This window comes from Stenella coeruleoalba (assembly GCF_951394435.1).
Source record: "Stenella coeruleoalba genome assembly, chromosome: 3".
NCBI lineage: Eukaryota > Metazoa > Chordata > Mammalia > Artiodactyla > Delphinidae > Stenella > Stenella coeruleoalba.
This window is the reverse complement of record NC_137148.1, coordinates 168,517,261-168,542,261: the sequence shown is the minus strand read 5'-3', so window position 1 is coordinate 168,542,261 and position 25,001 is coordinate 168,517,261. Positions and strand designations below refer to the sequence as shown.

At 57.8% G+C, this 25,001-nt stretch overlaps 3 protein-coding genes across 5 annotated transcripts; all 3 read left to right on the top strand.

Moving 5' to 3' along the window:
- Positions 1 to 594: 594 nt before the first annotated feature.
- On the top strand, positions 595 to 5,482 carry SAXO5 (stabilizer of axonemal microtubules 5). The gene is given in 10 exon segments (XM_079918713.1): positions 595 to 1,254; positions 1,888 to 1,943; positions 2,280 to 2,366; positions 2,459 to 2,559; positions 2,823 to 2,935; positions 3,017 to 3,126; positions 3,472 to 3,673; positions 4,270 to 4,315; positions 4,317 to 4,353; positions 4,859 to 5,482. Coding segments are annotated over 10 exon segments (1,551 nt in total). The 5' UTR covers positions 595 to 683; the 3' UTR covers positions 5,087 to 5,482.
- A 5,637-nt stretch (positions 5,483 to 11,119) lies between these two features.
- Positions 11,120 to 15,381, top strand: ZNF358 (zinc finger protein 358). Its single transcript, XM_079918251.1, has 3 exons — positions 11,120 to 11,390; positions 13,089 to 13,194; positions 13,440 to 15,381. Exons 2-3 carry the CDS (start codon positions 13,122 to 13,124, stop codon positions 15,170 to 15,172), a joined length of 1,806 nt encoding a protein of 601 aa, XP_079774377.1. The 5' UTR covers positions 11,120 to 11,390; positions 13,089 to 13,121; the 3' UTR covers positions 15,173 to 15,381.
- Positions 15,382 to 16,823: 1,442 nt separating this feature from the next.
- Positions 16,824 to 24,807, top strand: MCOLN1 (mucolipin TRP cation channel 1). Of its 3 annotated transcripts, none has more exons than XR_013827467.1 (14): positions 16,824 to 17,014; positions 18,496 to 18,701; positions 19,243 to 19,410; positions 19,497 to 19,662; positions 20,292 to 20,400; positions 20,645 to 20,741; positions 20,960 to 21,059; positions 21,245 to 21,351; positions 21,456 to 21,605; positions 21,751 to 21,852; positions 22,280 to 22,402; positions 22,790 to 23,005; positions 23,900 to 24,319; positions 24,438 to 24,466. XR_013827467.1 is itself a non-coding variant. In XM_079915876.1 (14 exons), exons 1-14 carry the CDS (start codon positions 16,984 to 16,986, stop codon positions 24,707 to 24,709), a joined length of 1,743 nt encoding a protein of 580 aa, XP_079772002.1. In that variant the 5' UTR covers positions 16,824 to 16,983; the 3' UTR covers positions 24,710 to 24,807. The 3 variants fall into 3 exon arrangements, 2 of the variants coding, with proteins under 2 accessions (XP_079772002.1, XP_079772001.1); XM_079915876.1 differs by lacking the exon at positions 23,900 to 24,319 and adding an exon at positions 24,673 to 24,807 and having other exon boundaries at positions 24,438 to 24,568; XM_079915875.1 differs by lacking the exon at positions 23,900 to 24,319 and having other exon boundaries at positions 24,438 to 24,716.
- The last annotated feature ends 194 nt before the right edge of the window (positions 24,808 to 25,001 follow it).

The window sequence follows — 25,001 nt, the reverse complement described above, 5'->3', positions numbered from 1 at the left end:
TCTGCACCAGCCTCAGGGCCTTTGCACCTGCTGTTTCTTCTGACCAGAATGCTCTTACCCCCAGATACCCAAATGCCCTGCTGCCCCTCTTTCCAGGTCTTTGCTCAACTATCATCTCAGTGATGCCTTCCCTGACTATTTAAAACTACAACCCTTCCACCCGAAACCCCATCCTTCTACCCTGTGTGACTTTTTTCCCCACAGCACTTATCAGCTTGTAACTGACTCTGCAAGTTATGTGATTACATTTATACATTATTGTTTGTCTCCTCTGGGCCCCATTACCATCTCCACAAAAGCAAGGCTCTTGGTCTGTTAATGATGGACCCCCTCTGGGGGCCTAGAACCATGCCTGGCACACTGTAAGTGCCGTATGAGTGACGACTTATAGCTCTACATTCCCTGGGGGCAGGCAGAGGGGCTACACCTGTTTCTTTTTTTTTTTCTTTTTTTGGCCGTGCCAACCGGCTTGCGAGATCTCAGTTTCCTGACCAGGGATTGAACCCGAGCCCCACAGTGAAAGCCCAGAGTTCTAACCACTAGACCACCAGGGAATCCCCTACACCTGTTTCTTATGATATCCAGTGCCTGGCACAGAGAAAGGAGTAAAAGGCAGCATTGACCCCCGCGGGCACCTGCTCAGTCCCTTCTCCGCGCCCTCACAGGTGGCGCTGCGTCCCGCGATGGCCGCGGGAGCCCTCCTGCCGTGCCCAATGTCCTGGCTGGAATTCCTCAAGGCCTCGCACTTTGCGCTGGGGCCCGACCCGCGGCTGCACGTGGACGCCAAGCAGTCCGCGTCGCACCGGGACTTTCCCGCCTACCGGAACGTTACCCGTGGGCCGCTGTGCCAGCCACCGCCCCGCGCGTCCCTCTTCCAACAGGACGCGCGCTGGGCCGGCCAGGAGCCCCTGTCGGAGACGCACTGCGCGTATGCGCCCGCGTCACCGCTGCTGTCAAGGGAGCGGGAGCGGAAACTGGCACGGGAGCGTACGCTCGCCATGCAGGCCAGCAACCTGCACGCGCACGCGGACTCCCGCGCCCGCACCGGCCTCTCCCCCGCGCGCGCCCACCGCGGCAGGCCGGCGCTTCCGGAGCGCGCCAGCGAGCAGATCCGCGGCGCGCGCCTCATCTTCGACCGCGACTCGGTGCCGTCCCGCGACCGAGCCAAGCTGCCCATCCCGCCCAGCGCGCACCAGGAGTTCTTCTCGCTCCACGACATTTGCCCGAAGCTCCGCGAGCCCTCCTGCCTCTTCGGTGAGCGCGCGCCCGGGCACCCTAGGCAATTTACCCAACACAATGGTTCTCATGGCGAGCGGGGATACTGTGCCCAGCCCGGCGGACATTTGGCAATGCCTGGGGATCATATTTTGGTCTTCAGGACTGGGCGTGGGGGTGGAGGGAGAAGGCGGTACCATCAGGGAGCGGCTGGAGGCCCGGGATGCTGCTAAACATCCTACCACGCACAGGAGAGCTTTCCACAGTAAAGAATTATCCAGCCCCACATGTCAGTAGTGCAGAGGCTGAGACACACTGGAAGCTCCTCGAGCCTCAGCTTCCGCATCCACACAATAGGCATGTCTCCCGAATCTCTCCAGGGTGCTGTGCGGTGGCCCGAAGTCATGAAAGCCGGTTTGGGGTCAGACAAATCTGCTAAGTGTCCCCCACCACCACCCCAGCCCTGCGACCTTAGTAGTTGTGTGACTCTGAGCAAGTCGATCTCTCCCAGCCTCAGTTCACTCACCTGCAAAGTGGGTGCAACAACAGGGCCCCACTTTATAGTTATTGGTGAAGCCGAAAGGGCCCCGAGTGCAGAATATGCCTGTCAAATACTGAGCGCTCAACAAGGGGTCGCTGTCATGCATATGATTTTCCAGTTCTGTGATACAGAGGACCTTCTGGTAGACATCACTAGTCAGAGACCCTCCAAGCTGGGTTCACGGATTGTCAGTTGGATTTGACTCCACCTGGTTCTGAATTTCTATTATTTCTGGCAGGTTATTTGACCTCTCCGAGCTTCAAGGAGGCTTCAGGTGGGGGGGGGGGAATAATATCGGCCCCCCCAAATGAGGTGCAAAGCACTTAACCTAGGTACTGGGCTCAAAACTTGGTAGTTATTCTTGTTGTCATTATTATTATTATTGGCCACACCGCGCGGCTTGCGGGATCTCAGTTCCCCGACCAGGGATTGAACCCGGGTCACAGCAGTGAAAGCCCAGAATCCTAACCGCTAGGCAACCAAGGAACACCCTTGTTCTCATTATTTTTTATTATTTTGGGAGTGGGAGCACAGGAGACAGGATGACAGCACCTCCTACCAGAGACAGTTCCAGGCCCTTCCAGGCCCACTTGCCTTGACGTGTAAGAGGGTAAATTGAGGCTGGGCTGGTGCTGCTGGCGGTGGGGGGAGCAGAGGTGGGCGCTGGGTGGTCTTGCCTTTCCCACCCCTGTCCTCCCACAGGCCTCCTCCAGCATAGAACTGGGAGACTTCAAGATTGGCTATGGGCCCATGTGTGCAGAGCAGAAACAAGCCTACAGGCCCCAGGTTCTGCCCCCAGACAGGTACAAAGGGACCATGGCCTACTACTAAGATGGGGCAAACGGCTCTCAACGACATGTGGGATGTGTCACCTAAGGCTCTAGGGCCAATGCTGTGCCTTTGAATTCTCCATCACCCACAGGCGAGACCCACTATTATGCCACACTTCCCACGATTAGCACCCCACAGCTCGGCCATTAGAAAGCCTGTCCCTCTCTCCTTTTTCCTGGGAGTTGCATGGGCCCAGATCAGATGGGTCCTCCTTCTCCCACCTCCTTATCTGCAGGTATGACAAGGCCCAGGCCTCAGCCCACATCCACTGTGTGAATATTCGACCTGGAGGTGGCCTCTTCCACGACAGGACCACCAAGGGTGAACACTTCTATGCCCGGGAGCCAGGTGAGAGCCTGCCGCCTGCCCCGCCCCTCACTCCCACAGCAGCCTCTCAGAGCTGCTCAGGACCTACTCTGCCACTGGCAGAGCCTTTTGTTCTTCACCACGACCTGACTCCGGAGTCGCACATCCTGGAAGGAAATGGGTGCCCTGGTCCGGGCAGGCTCACCACCTCCACGCACTTCTTCCACGGCCAGGTCAGCAGGAAGGGGAAGAAGGCAGCAGGGCTCGTCAGGGAAAAGGGCTTCCCAAGCAGAGTGAATAATAGCAAGTGCAAAGGCCCTGAGGTGGGAGGGAGCTTGACATGCGTGCGGGCATCTCCTGGATCTGTTTGTGTGAAGTAGGGTGAGTCGCTTAACCCTCCAAACCTCAGTGGCTCTGCCTGTAAATTGAGATAACAGTACCAACTCCCAGCGCCATCACGTGGGACCCAGAGAGAGTGTGAGCCGTCCAAGGTCTCACAGCACCCACTTCTGCCCTCCGTCCTGGCCATGGGACATCCCTGACACCGGGAGCTTCCCAGATGCCATGTGGTCCTACAGCCGCTGCCCGCGACCAAGCCACCCAGCCGCCACATGCCTCATGAGAAATTGCAGAGTCACATAACCCTAGGGGAGCCGTCGCTGCTCGGACAGTTCTTCCAGACCTCCATGGGCGCAGACTATTTACCCCCTGGGATGCAGAAGCCGCCGAAAGCGCTCAACCTCCGCTTGCTGCAGAGCAACCTGCCCCAGGGCACAGGCGGTGAGCGCGGGACCCACCTCGGAAGCCCCGCCCTTGGCACAGCTGTGGTCCCGCCCCCGGCCAATCCCACCCCGCCCCCTGCCCGAGTCTGGCTCCGCCTCCTGAAGGGCTAGATTCCCACCCCCTGAGCCAAGATTACCAACTCTGACCCTGAACAACCCCACTCCTTCGTGATCGTGACCCCCAACGCCCCCACCCACACCCCGTCATGGCCCCACCGCTGCATGACTCCGCCCCTCTGGTCTGGCCCCGCCCCTCTCCATATCCGCCCTCTCCTGACTCTTACCCCTCCTCTTCTGGGACACTCTGGCTCCGCCCCATGACCAGCTAGCCTATTCTTCCTGCCCACCCCTCCCCCCCAGCCCCCCCGACCCTCGCTAGTCTACCCTTGCCCCGCCCCTGGCGTCCTCAGCCCTATCCTGGCTGCCCCATCCTCCCCGCCTCATAATCCATCCTCCTCCCCTGACAACTTCAGCACTAGCCCAGGCGTCGCCCTTGAACCCTTACCCCATCCTTAGTCTCCCGTGTCCCTTCCCCCTGGGCCCTGCCTTTCCCCCCTCAGCCCCTCAGCTCAGCCACCCCTCCCAAATCTCCAGGAACAGATTTTTTAACCATGAACCAGAAGCTGCTGAAGCCACACAATAGCTCCAGCCTCCATGACTGAGGAGATGCTACCGTGGGTGAGGGAGGGGGAAGGGGTATCTCTCTAAGCAGGTAACCCCCGAAATCAGTGTAGAGTTATCTCAGGAAAATTATAGCATCAACTCAGACTCAGAGTTCCTGTCAAGTCTGCTCAGGGTCACTCTAGGGTCACCCCAGGCTCAGGGTCATCTTAATGTCATCCCAGTCCCAGGTCGTCTCTAGCTCAGCCCCAGGGTCATGTCAGGGTCAGCTTTGTATCACCAGCCACAGTTATACTCCAAGCCAGGGATTAGCTCAGAGTCACCTACGGTCAACCCAGCCCTGGGGGCATTCCAGGGGCCCACCTGCTTTCTCTCCAGCTTCTCATCCAGCTCCTGGGTCAGCCCAACCTGGGGTTCCCTTTTGCCCACCTCCCCAGGACCCAATCATCAGCCGTTCCCCACTCTTTGATGTTCCCAAGGTGGTGTGGGAACGACAGGGTGGCCAGGGTGGGCCAGCCATCCTCCAGGCTGCCCTGCCAGGCTCCCCACCCTGACTCCACAGTGTAAGTATAGCCACTCGGAGCCCCCGCTGGGTAGACAGCGCTTCTTCTCGACCCTAAACAAGGATGAGTTTGCTTTCAAGTACCAGGGCCCAGGACTGCTGACATGGGACGACCCCCAGGAGAGTCATGTGCCCCTGGGCTCCCCTCGCCAGTGGGGCTGTGGGGCTGGGAAGGTGGACCCTCGGGCCCCCCAGACCCCTACCTACCCATGCCGCAGCCAGCAATAAACACCACTTTGGCAACATCCCACCACTTTCCATCAGTCAGCCATGAAAGAGGATAGGGTGCCTATGGGGTTGGTGAGAGAACGTACGGGAGAGAATGACTCCATGGAGAAGCCCTGAATTTCCGCAGACCCTGGGTGTCATCCCACTCTGGGCAGGGAGGCCATCTCAGTTTGTGCAAAAGCTTGGTGGTCTGACGCTTGTAAGGTGTTCAGGTGATACCACAAGTTCTTTCTTTCTTTCTTTCTTTTATTTATTTATTTTTTTGGCTATGCCACAGGGCTTGTGGGATCTCACTTCCTCAACCAGGGATTGAACCCAGGTCCATGTCAGTGAAAGCGCCGAGTCTTAACCACTGGACCGCTAGGGAATTCTCGCTGCCAAAAGTTCTGAATGGTGTGGGAGGATGGAGTTACAGTGTTGAACGGAGGCAGCGTGGTGAGAGGTTGAGAATGTAGGCTCCTGGGGCTGAATGGACAGAGTGCAAATCCTGACTCCTCCCTGTCCTGGAAAGTAGTCCTGGGCAAGTCATTTGACCCCTCTGAGCCTCTATTTGCTCATCTGTAAAATGGAGATAAACAATAGCTCTCTCTCATTAGATTGTTGTAAATGAGAAATGTACACACTGGTTAGTGTGCGTGGCTGGGGGTCAAGAAGGGAGAGCTTCCTTTCCAAGGATGAAGGTAAGGAGGGTGTAGGATGGAGCTCAATCATTGAGAGACTGGGTGAGGCTCAGAGGGGGCATGAAAGGGTGGACATGCTGAGAATGGCCCAGCAATGTCCCCTATTGTGAGCAGAGGCTGGAAGCTGAATGGTTGGTGCACTGGCTGGCTGGGCAGCTGGCGCCCAGATCACAGCTGGGTCCAGGGGCACATCAACAAAAGTCATCAGCATGTGATCAGGCCCAAGGGGGTAGGTGTTCAGCCAGAGACAGAATGAAAAGGGTGGAAAGGAGGAGTATGGGGTGGAGGCTTGAAGCTGGTAAGTATGTCAAGGACATCAAGTATGTCAAGGACTAGTACCTTGGACAGCACCCCACCTGGAAAGTCTTGGGGTCTGATGAATCACCACCAAGAAGCCAGATCTGTCTGGGACGATAAGATGGGCCTTGGTGGCCGTGCCTGGGCCCTGCCTCTGCAGGCTGTTGAGAATCTGGTTTCAGGGAATGAACACGGTTCCCTGACCCTGTAGACAGACCTTTAAAGACCAAGGCCCCCAATCCAATGGGCCACTAAGAGCCAACCTCAAGCCTGGCCAGGAGACCTTTCCCCATGGGCAGCAATCCTGTGAGACCAGCTTGTCACTTCCACAGGAAGGAGAGGAGTCCAGTTTGGGGTCCCACGGGGACAAGATGGACATTTCGTCTGCAGTCATGGTATCCATGTCGACCATGAGAGGGTCTGCTAGAGGCAGAACACCTCTTCTGCTTGCTTCCACTAATGATGTAGATGACACTCGTCTGAATTGCCTCATGATAAAACAAGCTTTCTCAGTCTCGGCACTATTGACATTCTGGATAGGATCATTCTTTGCGGTTGGAGGCTGTCTTGTGCATTGTAGGGTGCTTGGCATCGTCCCTGAACTCTACCCACTCCATGCCAGTAGCACATTCCTTCTCCCCCGCCCAGTTGTGACAGCCAAAATTGTCTCCAGACATTGCCAAATGTCCCTTGGGGGGAAAAGTCGCCCCTGGTTGAGAACCACTGCAATAAACCCATCCTACAATGATTCCTAGGATAAAATTAGGCTCTCCTGGTAAAGCCGGTCTGCTTGTTGACCGGACTACATGTACAAAAAGCTTTCCCTTTTTGCCTTGCCTGCCAGGAAGCTCAGAAAGCTTGCTTTGATTCCATGTAGCTCCAGTTGCAGGATTATGTGTACTCCTGCCTGGTTCTAGGAATGGTTTCAACAACCGAGACATCAGATTAGAAATAATGGGTAGGAGTTACAAGGAAGCAGATTTCAGCACAACTTGAAGCATTTTCTAACAATGGAACTGACCAGCCCCGGGATGGGTTGCCAGGAAAAAACAGAAACTACTCAAGATGTCTTCAGTACAGAAAGACACTACATTATGATGATTCTGGATGCATTCTATGGATTTATGTCGATCCCTCCTATATCCCACTTACCCCCCAGAAAAGGCATTTCATATGAACTACAAAAACTAAAAAGACTTATGAAATAAGATGAGTAAAACAGTATTGAACATGGGAAAACAGATTAAATTTTAAAGGAAAACATTTTGTCAATGGTAATCATTGCTAAGCAGCAGACTTGTCTTTTTCTGTCCCTAGGCAAATGATTTCATGCTCTGACCCTCACTTTCCTCATCTGTAAAATGGGGATGGCAACAGTTCCTCCTTCATGGGGTGGTTACGAGGAGTAAATAAAATGTGCGTGTACCATTCTTTTATATATATATATATAAATTTATTTATTTATTTTATTTTGGCTGCGTTGGGTCTTCGTTGCTGCGTGCAGGCTTTCTCTAGTTGCAACGAGCGGGGGCTACTCTTCGTTGCAGTGTGCAGGCTTCTCATTGCAGTGGCTTCTCTTGTGGAGCACGGGCTCTAGGCGCGTGGGCTTCAGTAGTTGTGGCTCGCGGGCTCTAGAGCACAGGCTCAGTAGTTGTGGCGCATGGGCTTAGTTGTTCCGCGGCATGTGGGATCTTCCTGGACCAGGGCTCGAACCCGTGTCCCCTGCATTGGCAGGCGGATTCTTAACCACTACACCAACAGGGAAGCCCGCATATACCATTCTTAAAACAGGGCCTCGCACTTGGCTGCAGCTCAATAAACAGTGCCTAAATTTTGTTAATGTCTTGGGTATTTTTGTTGCAAGTGTCAGAAACCCAGCTGTATCTGCTCAAGCAGAAAGGGATTTTATTGACTTAGAAACAAGAAAGTCTGTAATTAGGTCTAACATCAAGCCTGCTAATTCCTCATCAGGCATGCTCTCTCCCTTGCCGCCTCTCAGTCCAAGCAGTGGCAAAAAACAAAAGCAAAAACGATACAAAACAAAACGCAAATCCTAATGATTAAAGCCCCAAAGGAAGGGGTGGAGGTCTTCCCCTCAACTCCTCACGTTAGAATTTAACAACCCTCTGACTGGCCCATTTGAGTCACATGTCCAGCTGTGAACCAATCACTGTGCCCAGAGGGATGGAATGCTGTGATTGGATGCCCGGGTGATTTGGTTCTCCAAACCTCACCAGGATCTTGGAGTCTGGAGCCCAATCTTGCTGGATCCTGTCTCCTAGCAACAGACCTGTGCCTGCCCAGCCCCACAGCATCTATCTTGCCCCAGGTTACAATCTAGAGGGCAGAAAGGCTCAGCCAATAGGCTCTTCCCAATGAGGTTAATTGTGCCTAATAGACAGGCAGTGTTCAGTGTTCCATGCTTGAAAGGCTGAGGCATTAAGAGCCCACCGGATCTCTGATAATCCCAATCTTATCTCCCCATCTCAGTACTAACTTCCTCTTTTAGATTGGGGCAGAGAATTCAGCCGTAGCAATCTCACAAAATTGAGCAGGTGCTAGACTCTGCTTTAAGAAGGTGCTCCTAGGGACTTCCCTGGTGGCACAGTGGTTAAGAATCCGCCTGCCAATGCAGGGGACACGGGTTCGATCCCTGGTCCGGGAAGATCCCACATGCCGCGGAGCAACTAAGCCCGTGTGCCCCAAGTACTGAGCCTGTGCTCTAGAGCCCGCAAGCCACAACTACTGAAGCCTACACACCTAGAGCTCGTGCTCCGCAACAAGAGAAGCCACCGCAATGAGAAGCCCATGCACCGTGACAGAGTACTGCCCATGTGCAGCAGTAAAGACCCGGTGTAGCCAAATAAATAAACATAAATAAATGTATAAAAAAAGGAGCACATAGAGGTAGCTTGTGTCTATCTCATAAGACCTTGCCGAAGACTTCATGAAAGCTCCCACATGTTCCAACATCCTGATATTTTCCTCCAAAGCCGCTCGAGCCACAGTCCCAGGTGACACACAGAGTGCGAAGATAAAACAGGCAACGATTTAATCGGCCATTTTTCTTCAACATAACAGATTTCTGGTTTCCTGAGCAAGGCCCTTCTACAGGGCTGCCACATATATCTGGGGAGGTTGTGCACTGCACAAATCTTGAAGGCCTATTCACTTTATAATGAATATATATGTCAAGGTGGCCCTGGCCCTCTACTTCACCTTTGTTCAGTCAATTTCACATTTTAACTTATTTCCTTCAATACCCTTCCCTTTTCTGGAAATCATGTCTAAATTAGTCAAGACTGTCATGACTGCAAGAGACAGAAACCCACTAAACTAGCTCAAATACCCAGGAAACTTGTTGGCTGGAAAGACTGTGGGCTTTCCGGCTTCAGGTACGGCTATGTCCAAGAGCTCAACCAATATAGCTAGAGCTGTCTCTCTCTCACCTCTACATCCTGGTATAGATTGGCTTCAGTCTGCAGACTGTTCTTCCAGACAACTGAGGAAGGTGGGTGCAGGCAGAAGGAAGCCAATAAACAGCTCATGATCCCAAAGGAAGAAAGAGATTCTCCAACCTCATGACTTCGTCCCAGACCTCATTGTGGCCGGGGGGTGGGGTTCTTGGGTTGGTAAGTTTAGATCGCATGGTACTGGGGGGGCACGGGTTAGACACGGGTCCATCTGGAGTAGTGGAGGGGGCTCCACAAAGGGAAAGCGAGGTGCTGAGAGACATACTGGGCAGACTGAAATGACAGCTGTCATTACAAGTATTATTTGTAATGGGATCATCCAGTAGGATGAAGAACAAGCGACATAATCCAACTGCAGTTTCAAGTCTCTCAGATCTGCTGCTGGCTTCTCCACAGAGAGCTGGAAAGCAGGTCTCAGGCCACAAGTTCAGCCCAGATCTAGAAGGTTCTGGAAGGAAGAGCGAAGTCCCCCGGAGGCCTGATTTGCACGCAAGGGTAGGTGTTGTCCAAATTCGTCAAAGACCATCGGAAGCACACCTGTAGTCAAAAAAAATTTTTTTAGCTTGCGCAGCAAGGAAGATCCCGTAGCGGGGAACCATGGGGCATCTCCAGAAGAGTTGGGGGACAGGAGGGCATCTTTTAGGATTCAGGCTTGTGCTGGGTAATTTTAAGAAGAGGAGAGTAGAAGCAGCTCTAGCCTGGTGCTGTCAGCAAGCAGGGAGCAGATCGGCGACTGGGACTGGGTATTTTGGTGATTCTTATCTCAGAAGTGGGAGGATGGACATGCGGCCGTCATTGGGAAGAAGCGGCGGTCATCTGTGTTAGTTGCGGGGGGGAGAGGAGGGGGTGTGTATTCATTTTTGTGGTTGCAGAGTGTCCTTGTGTCTATCTCGGCTCAGGCGCGGTCACAGAGCGGCCTTGTGTGATCATTGTTTATATTCTGGGATCGTTGTTTATGTTCAGGGAAGAACATCTCACGGCCCAGCTGCCAGCTGCCGGGGCTGTATTTCACTCCCTCCTCACGGGGATCTGTGTCTCCAGGTAAAGTCTGCCCGGAGTGCTTCCCAGATCTGGTCTAGGCTTCAGAGGGAGCATCAGGCACGGGGAGTCCACCAGTGACAGCGGTGCGTGACCAGGGAGGAGAAGGAGGAAACACTCAGTATCCCCAACTCTTTTCCTTGGAGGAGGAGTCTTAGAGGGAAATGCTGGACTGAGCAAAGATACACAAGTTTGTAAATTCTCAGCGTCTTGACTATGCTGATGTGCGTGGCCAGTCTGCAAGACAGAGAGAGAATGTTCGGTGTTTCTTGAAACCAGAGAGAGTCAGAGACCTGGGCAGGAGGCAGAGACAGGGAGAGAGAAGAGGATAGAGACACAGAGGGACAGAAGCAGAAAAAGTGAGGGCAAGAGAGGCAAAGAGAGTGAAATGGAGAGAGACATAGAAATAGAGGGACAGAGCGACAGAGAAGGAACAGAGAGAGAGAGGAAGAGGCGGAGAGGGATCGAGAGCGGCTGAGAGAGACGCAGAAGAGGAGAGGCCGCGGCGGGGACAGCGCGGGCGGGGCGCGGCGCAGACAAAGGCGCGGCCGCGCGGCCGGGTGGCCGGGCCGGGACAAAGGCTGGCCCGGGGGGAGGCGGGGGCAGCGATGGCGACGGCCGAGGCGGACGCGGGCGAACTACAAGTCCCAGCAGCTCCCGCTGCGGCCCTCGGCCGGCCCCTCTCGCTCCCTGGGAGCGCTTGGCGGGGCCGCAGGGCCGAGGGGGCCGCCGGCGGGGCTGGCGGGCGGGGGGCTTCCTGCGGGCCCTGGGGGCGCCGGCGGGCGCGGCGGGCCGGGCTGGGGCGAGGGGCGCCGGGTGAGTGTCCCCGTGAGCTGGTCGGGCGGGCGGCGGCCGCGATGGGGCGGGGGTGAGGGGGGCGGGCGGGCAGGGGGCCCCGGCGCGGGGCGCGGCCCTGGGCGACCTCTGTCCACCCCCTTCCCTCGCCTCGCGCGCCGCCAGCCCCGGCCCGGGAGAGCAGAGACGCCGGCGCGATGGGAGGGGGCCGCGCGACCCGCGGGCCTAGCGCGCCGGTTCCGCCGCTGCGGCCCCGGGGGAGGGCCCGGCCCGAGCTGGGCGCCGTCAATCGGGAGGTATGGGGGTGGGGGGAGAACCCCTCACTTGGGGTGGGGACGGGAGTCCAGGACGCCCGCCTCCCCTGGAGGCGCTCCAGACCCCCCACCCCAGGAACCCAGAAGTGGCCCCAGGTATTGTTCTCCTCACCCTTCAGCCTGGGGTAGGGAGTTCAGGAAGCCCATCTTCAAGAGGGGGATCCAGGGGTTCCCTCCCTCCCCCAGGACCCCAGTTATTGTTCCCCTCACTCTCCAGTCTTGGGGTCCAGAGTTCTGGAAGCCCCTTCCCCAGGAGGTGATCCAGGGTTCCGCCTGCCCCCCAGGAACTCAGAGAAGGATCCCAGTTATCTCTCCTCCCAGCGTGCAGCTCAGAGATGGGAATTCAGGAGCGAATCTTAGGGTCCCCCTGCCCCCTGGGAATCTAGGAAGGGACTCAGCACTGTCTCCTGACCCTCCGTCGTGGAAGTTAAGGAGGTGAACTAGGAACTCAGCCCTCTCTGTTTGCGTACCCACTCCCAGCTCTGGGGTTGTGGCTCGGGAGGTCCCCCTCCCCAGAAGGAGAGCCAAAGGTCCTCCCCTGTCTCCCAGGAATAGATCTATTTGTTGTTTTCTCCCCGAGGCCTAGCCATGTGGTGGGCATCACCTCCCCTTCAGGTAATCCTGATTTCCTCCTGCTCCCCTGAAGGGATCCCAGCTTGTTTCTCTGCCCCCCTCCCTACCTCTAGCCATGGAGCTAGAATTCAGGATCTTCCTTCCAGGAGGGGACCAGAGTTCCTGACGCCCATTCCCGTACGTCGATCGTGGGGTCAGTCACTCAGGAATCTCCCCTTCCTAGGAGATGGCCCAGGGTCCCTCCAGTAACCCAAGAGGAGCCCCAGGTATTATTTTGCCCACCCCAGCTAGGGGTTAGAATTCAGGATCTTCTATCTACTTGGGCAAACAGGTACACCGACACTTGTCCCTACCCTCCTGGCTGATGGATCCATGGGTCTCCCTGCTCCCTCCAGGGGTCCCACATATTATATCCCCGCACTCACTCTAGCTTTAGAAATCTGCATTCAAGATCTTCTATCTAAGATAGAATACAGGTGTTTGGACTCAGTCCTACCCCAGAATTGTAAGGTTTGGAATTCACGTTGTCTCCTCCCCAGGAAGCAAGCCAGGGGTCTTTCTGCACTCCCCCAGTGAGGAGTACCAGTTGTTGTTTGCCCGCGCCCCACTTTTCCCCCAGATAGAGGCTTCAGAGGTCAGGATGCTTCTTCTCTAGGAGGTGAGCCAGGGGTCGCCCTCCCTACTAGGAACCCCCAACATGCCACCCCCAACTATGGGACTGGAATTCAGGCCATGTACTGAGCAGAAAGCACGAGAACCCAGACACCCCCCCCTTCCCCATGAAGGGGCCATGGTCAAGGGGATAGGTATCTAGACTCTCTCTCCTCCACAGGACCCAAGCTGCCCACCAGAGGAGGAGCCCAGGATGGAGAGAGGGGCAGAGCCATGGAGCTGGGTACTGGAGACCTCTAGTGCTGGGTCCCACGACTTCTATCCAGGTGTGGGGCTGAGAAGGGAGTCCCCCCCTCCCCATGTCCCACCAGGGTCCCTCTTCTCCCTGCCCTGGCGGGGGCGAGTGCAAAATCTCCCTGCAGTACAAGACAAGAGAATGATCCGTGTGTGTGCCCCGGAGTGGGATCTGGGGCACGGTCTAGCCCCCTCTCCCTTCCCTGCTCAGGCTCCAAAAGAGACCCCCCGGTTCCCCAGAACCTACCTCCACTCACCTTCTGCCCTCACCCCATAGAGCCTGCCCCGGAAGCAGCCAGCACTTCCACACCCGGGATGCGGCGTTCGGTCCTAGTCAGGAACCCAGGCCACAAAGGCCCGAGGCCCAATTATGAAGAGCTTGACTCCGACTCAGAAGACCTAGACCCCAAGAGTGAAGAGCTGGACCCAGTTTCTGAAAACCCAGAGCCTGAGCCGGAAGACCTCAACACTGTCTCTGAAGATGTGGACCCCAGCTATGAAGAGCTGGAGCCTGTCTCCGAGGATCTGGATCCCGATGTGGAAGCTCCGAGCTCCATCTCGGGGATCCATGACTCGGATCCCCAAGATCTCGACCCCATGTCTTCAAGTTTTGACGACCCAGACGTCATCGGCCCCGTCCCCCTGGTTCTCGACCCTAACAGCGACACCCTCAGTCCCGCTGCCACCCCAGACCTGGACCCCCTCTCGTCCGACCTCACTGCCACCCCCGAGGTCCTGGCCGCCGGCCCCGCGGTGCTCCCTGCACCTGCCAGCCCGCCCCGGCCCTTCTCCTGCCCGGATTGCGGGCGAGCCTTCCGCCGCAGCTCGGGTCTGAGCCAGCACCGCCGCACCCACAGCGGCGAGAAGCCTTACCGCTGCCCCGACTGCGGCAAGTCGTTCAGCCACGGCGCCACGCTGGCCCAGCACCGCGGCATCCACACGGGCGCGCGGCCCTACCAGTGCGCGGCGTGCGGCAAGGCCTTTGGCTGGCGCTCCACGCTGCTCAAGCACCGCAGCAGCCACAGCGGCGAGAAGCCGCACCACTGCCCTGTGTGCGGCAAAGCCTTCGGGCACGGTTCGCTGCTGGCGCAGCACCTGCGCACGCACGGCGGCCCGCGGCCGCACAAGTGCCCGGTGTGCGCCAAGGGCTTTGGGCAGGGCTCGGCGCTGCTGAAGCACCTGCGCACGCACACGGGTGAGCGGCCGTACCCGTGCCCGCAGTGCGGCAAGGCCTTTGGCCAGAGCTCCGCGCTGCTGCAGCACCAGCGCACACACACGGCCGAGCGCCCCTACCGCTGTCCCCACTGCGGCAAGGCCTTCGGCCAGAGTTCCAACCTGCAGCATCACCTGCGCATCCACACCGGCGAGCGGCCCTATGCCTGCCCCCACTGCTCCAAGGCCTTTGGGCAGAGTTCGGCGCTGCTGCAGCACCTGCACGTGCATTCGGGCGAGCGCCCCTACCGCTGCCAGCTCTGCGGCAAGGCCTTCGGCCAAGCCTCCAGCCTCACCAAGCACAAGCGAGTGCATGAGGGCGCGGCCGCTGCAGCTGCTGCGGCCGCCGCCGGTTTGGGCCTCAGCCCCGCTTCGATGTTGAGGCCGGGGCAGGTCTCCCTTCTGGGTCCTGATGCTGTCTCTGTGCTGGGTTCAGGCCTGGGCCTCAGCCCCGGCCCCAGCTCTGGCCTTGACCCTGACCCTGGCTCTGCGCTGGGGTCCCCCCCCAATCCCAGCCCCAAACCCATCCCTGGCTCTGGATCTACCCCCACCCCTGATTCTGTCAAATCTTCTGACCCTGAGCCTGGGCACAATGCCAATTCCGACCTTGTGGCCAGCCCCGATCACAGATCTGGTCCCAGCCCCGACCCGGATCCCGTGCCCAGCCCTGACCCCAGCTCTGAGTCCCACCCTGACCCCGGCTCTCCCACCCATGACACTGTCGGCGCAGTCCTCCCTACCGGTGAGAGCCCCGAGTGGGTGCAGGAGCAAGGGGCACTGCTGGGGCCTGATGGCTGAAGGGCATGCTGGCACCCACAGGGGCCTGGGAAAGTTGTGTGTTGTGCAGTTAGTAAAATCCTCCCACTGCCTCCTGGCTCTGTGTTGTGGTTCTCCTGTTGCTGTTTTTCCTCTGATGCACAGCCTCTTCTTCTGGAGATGGGAGGGTATGGCCGGAGCCAAACATACAAATAGAACGTCAATGTCCTGGCTCCTCCCCCAATACCCTCCAGGCTTCCTAGCTTCCCCCACAAGGGCTCACACTGGTCCATCCCAGCAGTTGCCACTCCCTGCTCCCCCAGACCTGGCCACCCCAGTCAGGGGCAGACTTATCCTGTGGGTGATCTAACTCCCTTCCTTTTGGAGTTGGCTTTCCCAGGAATGGTGGGATTTCTGGCATGTTGACCGTCTAGTAGGCTGATGGTGGAGGCTGGTATGAAACCATGTGGGTGGCCCTGCCCCGTCTGCTCTCCTAACTTACCCCTTGCCCTTCAAAGCCCACATTGCAGGTACACCACGGGACAAAGGAGGGCACTCATTTATGCATCCAACAAACATCTGTTGATTGCTTGGGTCTCAGCAGGGAACAAGATAAGTATGGCCTTGGCCCTCACACAGCTCAGAGACCAAGTTTAGAAACATTTAAAAAGTAATTACAGAGTATGTTACATTCAACAAGAAGCATAACAAGACTTCTGATTTAGATGGCAGACAGCCTTCCCAAGGAAGGACTTTATAATCCCAATAACCTCTAATTTAATCATCAGTACTGTTTGCCCAGGCTTCTGCTATGCTCTAGCATTTTCTCATTTAATTCTCTCGGCAGCTCCACGAGGCAGGTAACTATGAATATTCCCATTTTGCAAATGAGGACGCTGAGGCACATGGCGTTCAAGGGACTTTTTGGAAGACCCAGAAGTGGTGGTTGGGAGCGCCCAGATTTAAACCCAAATTGTCTGCCCTCCAGAGCCTAAGTTCTTAACCTTTATGCTCTAGGGCAAGATTGTGCAAAGGCCCTGGGGCCGTTGAGAGATGAGCTAGGGGAGGAGTTAGGTGGGGCCAGAACAGAAGGCCCTGGTAGACTGAAGAGGGGAGTTTGCTTGTCATCCCAGGGAAATGGGAAGCTACCAACAGGTTCTGACTGATACGAATTATTTTTTGAAGATGCTTCTGGCTGCTGGATGGCGAGTGGAATGGAGGGGATCCGGAATGGGAGCCCAAGATCAGGGAGGTTGTTGCAGTGGTCCAGGCCATAGGGAATCTTGGGGGACTATGGGTTTATAGCCATAGGAGTGGGGAAAAGTGGTCCTATTTGCGATGTAATTAGGAAATGAAGTAGGATTTCAGGACAGTTCGGATGAGGGGGGGTTGAGAGTAACGCAGAGTTTCTGGGAGGATGGAGCGGGGCAGCCTTGAGATAGGATCATCATCCGACACCGCGGAGGGAAAGGGGTCAAACACTGGACATGGAAGTCAAGAGGTTAGCACTGGACGGGGGCATGACGGAGCCAGGACGGAGCCAGCAGCCAGCCCATCCCCCAGCACATTTGCGCCCGTCGGCGCTAGGACCTTGGGGCCGCCTAAGGGCAAGTCGCCAGCTGAGGCACGCATGCGTGCTGCTCGGGCAGGGGTCGTCGTGGCGCAGGGGGAGGGACCGGATCCCGTCACCTGCCTCCAGGGCCGCGCTGGTCACGTGACTGGGGCTCGAGTCAGCTGACGCGGGAGGGTTTGAAGCTACACCGCGAGGGAGCGAGGCCGCAGTGACAGCAGCGGGTGTTTAGACGCCGGTTGCACCGCCGCGCCCGCCGGCGTTCGGCGCTCCCCTCCCCGGCATGGCGGTGCCCGTAGGCCCGCGCGGCTCAGGTGAGGGCGCGGGTGGCCCCGCAAGTCCCAGGACGCGTGCGGCGGACGGGCGGGCGGCTTCTCCAACCTGGGGCGGCGGAGCTCCCGGTTTCCCTTTCCTCAACTCTGATGCTGACCTCTCAGCGTCCCCTTGGCGTACATATGGGCAGACGGCTCCTAGAACCTGGGCGGCGGGTGGGCATCAGCTTCTCCGACCTCGGAGTGGCGGGACTCCGACCGCCCTTCCTGAACCCAGGCTCTGCTCTGAGTACCTCAATTCAGGCAGCTGGTGGATCGCCAGCTTTTCCGACTCAGGCGGCGAGGGTCCCAGGATTTGCATTCTGAGCCTAGATTCGGATTGTTCAGCTTTGCTGGAACTCCGACAGCGGGCCCCAGCTTCTCCAACCCGCACGTCAGATTCCCAGGCTTTCCTTCCACAAACCAGGAGGCAAATGTTCAGCTTCTCTAAACTTAGGCAGGAGTGCTGGGGGCGGGGTTGCCACCTTAAGCGCAGGCGCCTAACTCAATTTCAGCTCTCCAAACACAAGGAAGCCCAGTCGCCTCTCACAGGGCAGCATGCAGGAATGCCCTTTGTGTTGATCTTCCCTTCTTAAGCTAGCTGCAGACACCTGAAAGATGTCCTGGCTGGTGGAGTCTGGGATGAATTAGCTGTGATCCCAGCCAGGGAGGCAGCCTCCCTTCTGGCTTCCCATCCAGCTATCTTGTGAACAACCACGATAGCATCTGAGCTCCAAAGGGACCAGGGGCTGGCCCTCCCTGCCAGACAGGTTCTGACAGTGCCTACATTTCATCCTGGTGACCATGCCAGGCAGGAGGCCAGCCAGACCCTGGAAGGAAGCGGGGTTCTCCCAGTGGGGATGGTGGGTTGTGTCAGGAACAGTTCAGGGCTGCTGTGACCAGCTATGACCCGAGCCATTGCTGACAACTTGGGCTTTCATCTTGGACTGGTCAGGATTGAAAGGAATAAGTGGTCCTTAGAGTAGCCTCTGTTCGGAGTTCCCTGGGGGCCCAGTGGTTAGGACTCAGCGCTTTCACTGTTGTGGCTCGGTTCAATCCCTGGTCGGGGAACTAAGATCCCACATGCCACACGGCACAGCGAAAAAAAACCAAAAACAAACCAAAAAAATAGAATAGGCTCTATTCATTGAGGAATTATTGAGACTTAGAGACCGAATGCTTTGTAAGTGTCAAATCCTTAGCTTCTTGGTGAGAGGTTTTATTGCCCCATTTTGCAGATGAGGTAGCTGAGGCTCAGGGAAGCTGAGTGCCCTGGAGCAGGGGCAGGAATCAACTCAGGCCCTCTGGAGTGACTTGAAACCGCTGAGCCAGCACTGCTGCATAGATCCCTAAAATGTTACAGATTTTCTGGTTTTCCTTAGATCTCTCAGAGTTCTTTCTTGGCTGGAGCTTGGGACCTGCCTCCCCTATTGGCAGGTGAACCTGCCTAGGCCTGGTCCCCACTGCCCTCTCCCATCCCACAGAGACTGAGCGCCTCCTGACACCCAAACCTGGGTATGGGACCCAGGTGGCGCCTTCCCCAGCCCCTTCCACCCCTCCAGAAGAGGAGGATCTCCGCCGTCGCCTCAAGTACTTCTTCATGAGCCCCTGTGATAAATTTCGGGCCAAGGGCCGCAAGCCCTTTAAGCTCATGCTGCAGGTGGTGAAGATCCTGGTGGTCACAGTGCAGGTGAGACCTTCAGGGCCCCCACCCCACCCCACAGAGTGCCACCTGTGGTTGCCGTTTTCCTCGAAGGAGAATCTTGGAGTCAGAGCTTAGTCCTGACCCCACAGCCCCATATCATGATAGTGACAGTGGCACTAATCCGTCAGGAAGCCCTCTCGGACCTGCATGGGAGCAGCGCCTTTAAGCTTCATAAATGCCCTCTGAGGTCCTAGCGACTGCTCTTGCCCCTTTCTATAGATAGGACAGCTGAGGCTCAGAGAGGTTAAGGGACTTGTCCAAAGTCACATAGCAGCTGAGCCTTGGAAGGTGGCACTCGGACCCTGGCAGTGTGATGCTGTGCTTACCCTCGAGCATTCATCCGGTAAACATTTCATGAACATTAGTTGTTGCCACGAGTTCTATGAGTGGCCACTCTGCGCTGCGCCTTGGGGACGTAGGGTGGTCATGCCCTCATGGGGTGGGCCTTCTCTTTACTCTGCCTCCGCTCATGCGCCGTGGGAGACCCCATGCCGGTAGTACCAATCCTCCCCATCCCTCCCGCCAGCTCATCCTGTTTGGGCTCAGCAACCAGCTGGTGGTGACATTCCGGGAGGAGAACACCATCGCCTTCCGGCACCTCTTCCTGCTGGGCTACTCGGACGGGGCGGATGACACGTTTGCGGCCTACACCCGGGAGCAGCTGTACCAGGCCATCTTCCACGCCGTGGACCAGGTGTGGGCGACCGGGAGCAGGTGGGCAGGTGGGCCCACCCGGGAGAACGGGCGGGGCTCACTGACCCTCCCCTCCTTTGCCCACAGTACCTGATGCTCCCCGACGTGTCCCTGGGTCGGTATGCTTACGTGCGGGGCGGGGGCGGGCCCTGGGCCAATGGCTCGGCCCTGGCCCTCTGCCAGTGCTACTACCACCGGGGCCACGTGGACCCAGCCAATGACACCTTTGACATCGACCCCATGGTCATCACTGGTGAGTGGGCCGGGCAGGGCTCAGCTGTCGGGATTTAAAAAAAAAAAAAAAAAAAAAAAAAAAAAAAAAAAAATCCCACTTTAGGGACTTCCCCGGCGGCCCAGTGACTAAGACTTTGCCTTCCAATGCAGGGGGTGCGGTTTCAATCCCCGGTGAGGGAGCTAAGATCCCACATGCCTGGCAGCCGGAAAAAAAAAACAAACCAACAAACATAGAAGCAATGTTGTAACAGATTGAATAAGGACTTTAAAAATGGTCCACATCAAAAAAAAAAAAATCTTTAAAATCCACTTTGCGTCCTGCCCATCCGCGAGATGGGGTGGTCACGATCGTTAATAATTTGATGATTAGCAGAATGCTTGGCACGCGGAAAGAGCTGAGTGTTATGTTTGACTATCATTCATTCCCTAAACATTTGGGGGCCCACTGAGCGCCAGGCACTAGGGTCTGTGTAGGGAGTGAGACAGACAGACCAGGCCTGACCCTAGGGGGAGACAGCAGGAACAAACGACAAATGTCGAAGTATGAAGGGGGAAGGAAAGCCGGGAAGGGGTCTGTCGGGGACTCTGGGGAGACCTGCCTGTGCCTCCCCTGTCCCCAGTGTCCCTTCCCTGACTCCCTGTCTTCAGACTGTATCCGGGTGGACCCTCCCGAGAGACCCCCCGTGCCCCCCAGTGATGAGCTCTCCCTCTTGGATGGCAGCACCAGTTACAAGAACCTCACGCTCAAATTCCACAAGTACTGCCCCATCAAGGGGGCCGAGGAGGGGGGAGGCAGGACTCCAGGCATCTTCAGGGGTGGGGGTGGGGGCGGGGCAGCCGCTTCCCCACAGGCGGGGGCAGGGGCGAGCCATGCCGATGCGGCCAGGCGAGCACTTCCTCTGCCAGCTGCAGAGTCAGCGTGGGGCAGGAGTGCTGGCGCTCCGGGGCAGGAGGGATGGGCAGAGCCCCCCCACCCTCACCCAAGCCTCACCCCCCCCCAGGCTGATCAACGTCACCATCCACTTCCAGCTGAAGACCATCAACCTCCAGAGCCTGATCAACAATGAAATCCCAGACTGCTACACCTTCAGCATCCTGGTGAGCCCACAGCGCCTGGGGGGTGGGGCGAGGGACCGGCCAGGGACGGGGTGGCATGGTGGGCAGGGGACTGCTGAGTCCTGGAGCTGGGGACCCTCGGCCAAGGGCAGCGTGGGGGTGATGGGGGAGGCTGGGGCTGGAGAGACCATCCGTCGTGCGCCTCTGGGGGCCTAGGTCTGCTGAGGTTTACTCTGTCCCATCCCGCCACATCCCTGCAGATCACATTTGACAATAAGGCACACAGTGGGCGTATCCCCATCAGCCTGGAGACCCAGGCCCACATCCAGGAGTGTAAGCACCCCAGCGTCTTCGGCCACGGTGAGCCCCCAAGCCCCCGACTAGCGCTGACCAGGGGCCCCAGCCTGCCCAGGAATTCCCCAAGCCCCAGACCAGCACGGACCAAACTCCCGACGTACCCAGAGAAACCCATGAGCCTGATGACCAACCCAATCCCGCCCTGAAGCCGCCTCACTCCTGGCCCTGCCTTCGGCCCCTCCGCACAGGAGACAACAGCTTCCGGCTCCTCTTTGACGTGGTCGTGATCCTGACTTGTGCCTTCTCCTTCCTGCTGTGCGCCCGCTCGCTGCTGCGAGGCTTCCTGCTGCAGAGCGTGAGAGCCGCCCCCAGCCTTCCCCAGCTCTGGGACCGTCAAGGCCCGGGTGGCGAGCCTCCCACGTCCGGACCGGCCCTCACCCCGCCCACCTCCCCCTGCAGGAGTTTGTCAGGTTCATGTGGCGGCAGCGGGGACAGGTCATCAGCCTGTGGGAGCGGCTGGAATTTGTCAACGGCTGGTACATCCTGCTGGTCACCAGTGACGTGCTCACCATCTCAGGCACCATCATGAAGATTGGCATCGAAGCCAAGGTGGGTCCTGCCACGCCCTGCCCCCGAGCCCCGGGGTCTCCTTCCAGACCCTGGACCCCTCTCCCACCCCTGCTGATGCCTGCCCGGGGCCCCATCCCCAGGGAAGGGCCAGGCTGGATGGGGTTGACGCTGCTTCTGCCCCTAGAACCTGGCAAGCTATGACGTCTGCAGCATCCTCCTGGGCACCTCGACGCTGCTCGTCTGGGTCGGTGTCATCCGCTACCTGACCTTCTTCCACAAGTACAACGTAAGCCTCCGACATGCAGGCGGGGCCCTCCCAGGGGTGGCCACGTGCCCTTTAATTGCCACCCCCATCCCCAGATAAATTCGTACACGTATTGCCATCACCAGCCCCTGCAGATGACCCGCCAGGAGCCTCTTCCCCATACCTGCCCACACCAGGCACACCTGTCATTCCACCTGGGCAGGGGTCACATGAGCCTGCTCTTTCATACTCCTCCCCCGAGCTGAGTCCAGCCAGGGGGTGCCCTTAGGCCTACTCAGCACCACCCTGCCTTTTTGATGGTCATCCCCGTTTCTGTGGTCACCCCATCATGCCCTTGGGCAGGCTTCACCCCATCTGCAGGCTCACGGCCCACCTGGCTTGTGGTCCCGCCCCCATTGCTGACACACACCCCCACCCTCCCCCGACCCCAACCCCCACCCCTCCGCAGATCCTTATTGCCACGCTGCGGGTGGCCCTGCCCAGCGTCATGCGCTTCTGTTGCTGTGTGGCCGTCATCTACCTGGGCTATTGCTTCTGCGGCTGGATTGTGTTGGGACCCTACCATGTGAAGGTAGGGGCTGGCCGGGACCTGTGGGTGGCGCTTGTGACCCACAGATGAGGGATCCCTGGCTCCCCATCTTACTTCCCAAGCCCCCTGACTCCTGGTCTATCTATTGTTGACTTGGTGACACTGAATGACCCACCTTGACCCCTGGTTCCTTACCAGCAAGTTTGCAGCAGTTCTACCCACCATCCCCTCTGATCCCCGGTGACCCTAGCCTTGACTCTATGACGTTGTCATTATTCAGTGACCCCCCCCCTCAAGTGGCTCTATCGTGACTACTGGTACTCTGTACGCTGTCCCCTCTGACCCCACAAAGCCCCCAACCCCGGCCCCCAGCCGTGCCCACAACTCCCTCTGACCCCTGACCCCCCTGACCCCCCTGCCCGCCGGCAGTTCCGCTCGCTGTCCATGGTGTCGGAGTGCCTTTTCTCGCTCATCAACGGGGATGACATGTTCGTGACGTTCGCGGCGATGCAGGCGCAGCAGGGCCGCAGCAGCCTGGTCTGGCTGTTCTCCCAGCTCTACCTGTACTCCTTCATCAGCCTGTTCATCTACATGGTGCTCAGCCTCTTCATCGCGCTCATCACCGGCGCCTACGACACCATCAAGGTCAGCTGCCGGCCCACCCGCCCCCTCGCCGGCCTGCCGTCCCCCTGCCTCCCCGTGGGGCCGTGCATGCATGCGTCCCTGCACGGCCCCAGACTCGGGCTCTGAGTCCCTCGTGGTTGGCCACGGCGGGGTGCGCAGAGGAGGACCCAGGGAGAGAATGTGGGAGACGCTACGAGGCCAAAGGAGAGGGTGGCTCGGAATTGGGGGGCCCAGGAGGGACCCATACCGTCCCGGTCACAGCTGCCACACTCTCAGTTTTATCAAGGTGTGGGGCTCGGGCCAGGTAGGGTTCCTGCGTCTGCTTTCACCGACAGGGAAGCTAAGCCATAGAATTTCAGTGACTCGCCCAAGGTCAGCTACCAAGCACGTGGTGGAACCCAGCTCAACCTACGACTGTCTCATTCCGGAAGCCCCGCTCCCAACCCCTCTGTCCTGTGGGTCTGGGGAAGGGTGGTTGTCCTGCAGGCTGCGAGGGTCAGAGCAGAACATGGGCGTGGCAGGTAGACAGGACCTTTTAGCAAACACGTGTGACAGCCTACCGTGTGCCAGGCCTGGTGCTGGGTGCCAGGCACCTGAGGAAACGTACATGGTCGGTCCAAGACTGATGGGCAGGATGAATGATGCACAAACGGGAGTATAACAGCCAACTGATGAGAGGTGTAAAGGAAGAATGGCAGGTTACAGAGAGGCCCCTGCTTTAGACTCGTATCGGGCTGAGTCCAGGGAAGTTTCTAGAATGTGCTGTCCAGTAGTAGTCTCTAGTATGAAAATGAAATACAATTCCAAATGCAGTTCCTCACTTACACCATCCACAGAGCAAGCGCCCAAAAGCCAATGTGACTAGTAGCTACCAGATTTGGACAGCATAGATATCACACCTTTCCATCATCTCAGGAAGTTCTGGATCGATGAGACAGGAGCCCAAGAGAGAGCACCAGGGAGAAGGAACAGCCAAAGCAAAGACCTAGAGCCAGAAAGGACTTGGAGAGGCGATATTGGCCCTGTGAGGTTGGGAGAGATGAAGACAAGGCTAAAAGCCAGAACATTCACTGCTGCTGGGAATGCAGATGTTTGCACCCCGCCTGCTCGCCGCCCCCACAAGTGGGTGGTTGTCAAGCACCCAGATTGGGTCAGGCACGGCTCGAGGCGCTGGAGCCACAGCGGAGGGCACCAACTGGCCAAGATTCAGGGTGTGCACACATTCAGTGGTCAGGGAATGTCTCCGGGTGAAGCAAACCACGAGGAACAGCAGGTGGAGGGCACAGCACGGTGCAGAGGCCCAGAGGTGGGAGCCTGGTTGGTCCACAAGGACCGGTGAGAAGATCCAGATGACTGGGGAGAAGGGGGGAGGAGGGGTAGGGGAGGGCGCATCTCAAGGGCCTCGGAAGTCAGAGGCCACTTTCATGCCGGGCCGCCGGGCATCTCTCCCCAGCATCCGGGCGGGGCGGGCGGAGAAGAGAGCGAGCTCCAGGCCTACATCGCGCAGTGCCAAGACAGCCCCACCTCCGGCAAATTCCGCCGTGGGAGCGGCTCCGCCTGCAGCCTCCTCTGCTGCTGCGGCAGGTTGGAGGCCGGGTTGGCTTGGGTTTGGGATTGGCTGGGGGGAAGGGAAGCGGGCCTGAGGGAGCTGATGCCTTCCGCCTCCGCTGACACCGACCCTCCTCCAGGGACGCTTCGGAGGAGCATTCGTTGCTGGTGAATTGACTCGGACCCGGACCGTCAAAGGACATTAGCCCCCGGACTGCGGAGACCCATGCTTATTTATTTTAACCTTCGCTTTTTAAGGACCGGCTCCTTGTCGCGCCCTGTGAGGGCCCGGGCTAGTCGGGTCGGACATTGGAGTGGGACAGGGAGGGTTAGAGTGGGTGGTAAATAAACGGGAAAATTAACTTGCTCTCATTTCTAGCGGGAGGGGTATTCCCTGCGCCAACTGGTCTCCGGTCCCTTTAAAGCGTCGCCACACTCAGTGTGGCTGGCTCCGCGCGACCTTCCAAGC

Bases quoted from the DNA above. Each gene is read 5' to 3' on its own strand.
- ZNF358 (XM_079918251.1), top strand. From the start codon at position 13,122: ATGGAGAGAGGGGCAGAGCCATGGAGCTGGGTACTGGAGACCTCTAGT. The intron at 13,195-13,439 runs GTGTGGGGCTGA...CTCACCCCATAG, and splicing joins GTCCCACGACTTCTATCCAG to AGCCTGCCCCGGAAGCAGCC.
- MCOLN1 (XM_079915875.1), top strand. From the start codon at position 16,984: ATGGCGGTGCCCGTAGGCCCGCGCGGCTCAG. The intron at 17,015-18,495 runs GTGAGGGCGCGG...CCCATCCCACAG, and splicing joins CGTAGGCCCGCGCGGCTCAG to AGACTGAGCGCCTCCTGACA. The intron at 19,663-20,291 runs GTGAGTGGGCCG...CCCTGTCTTCAG, and splicing joins CGACCCCATGGTCATCACTG to ACTGTATCCGGGTGGACCCT.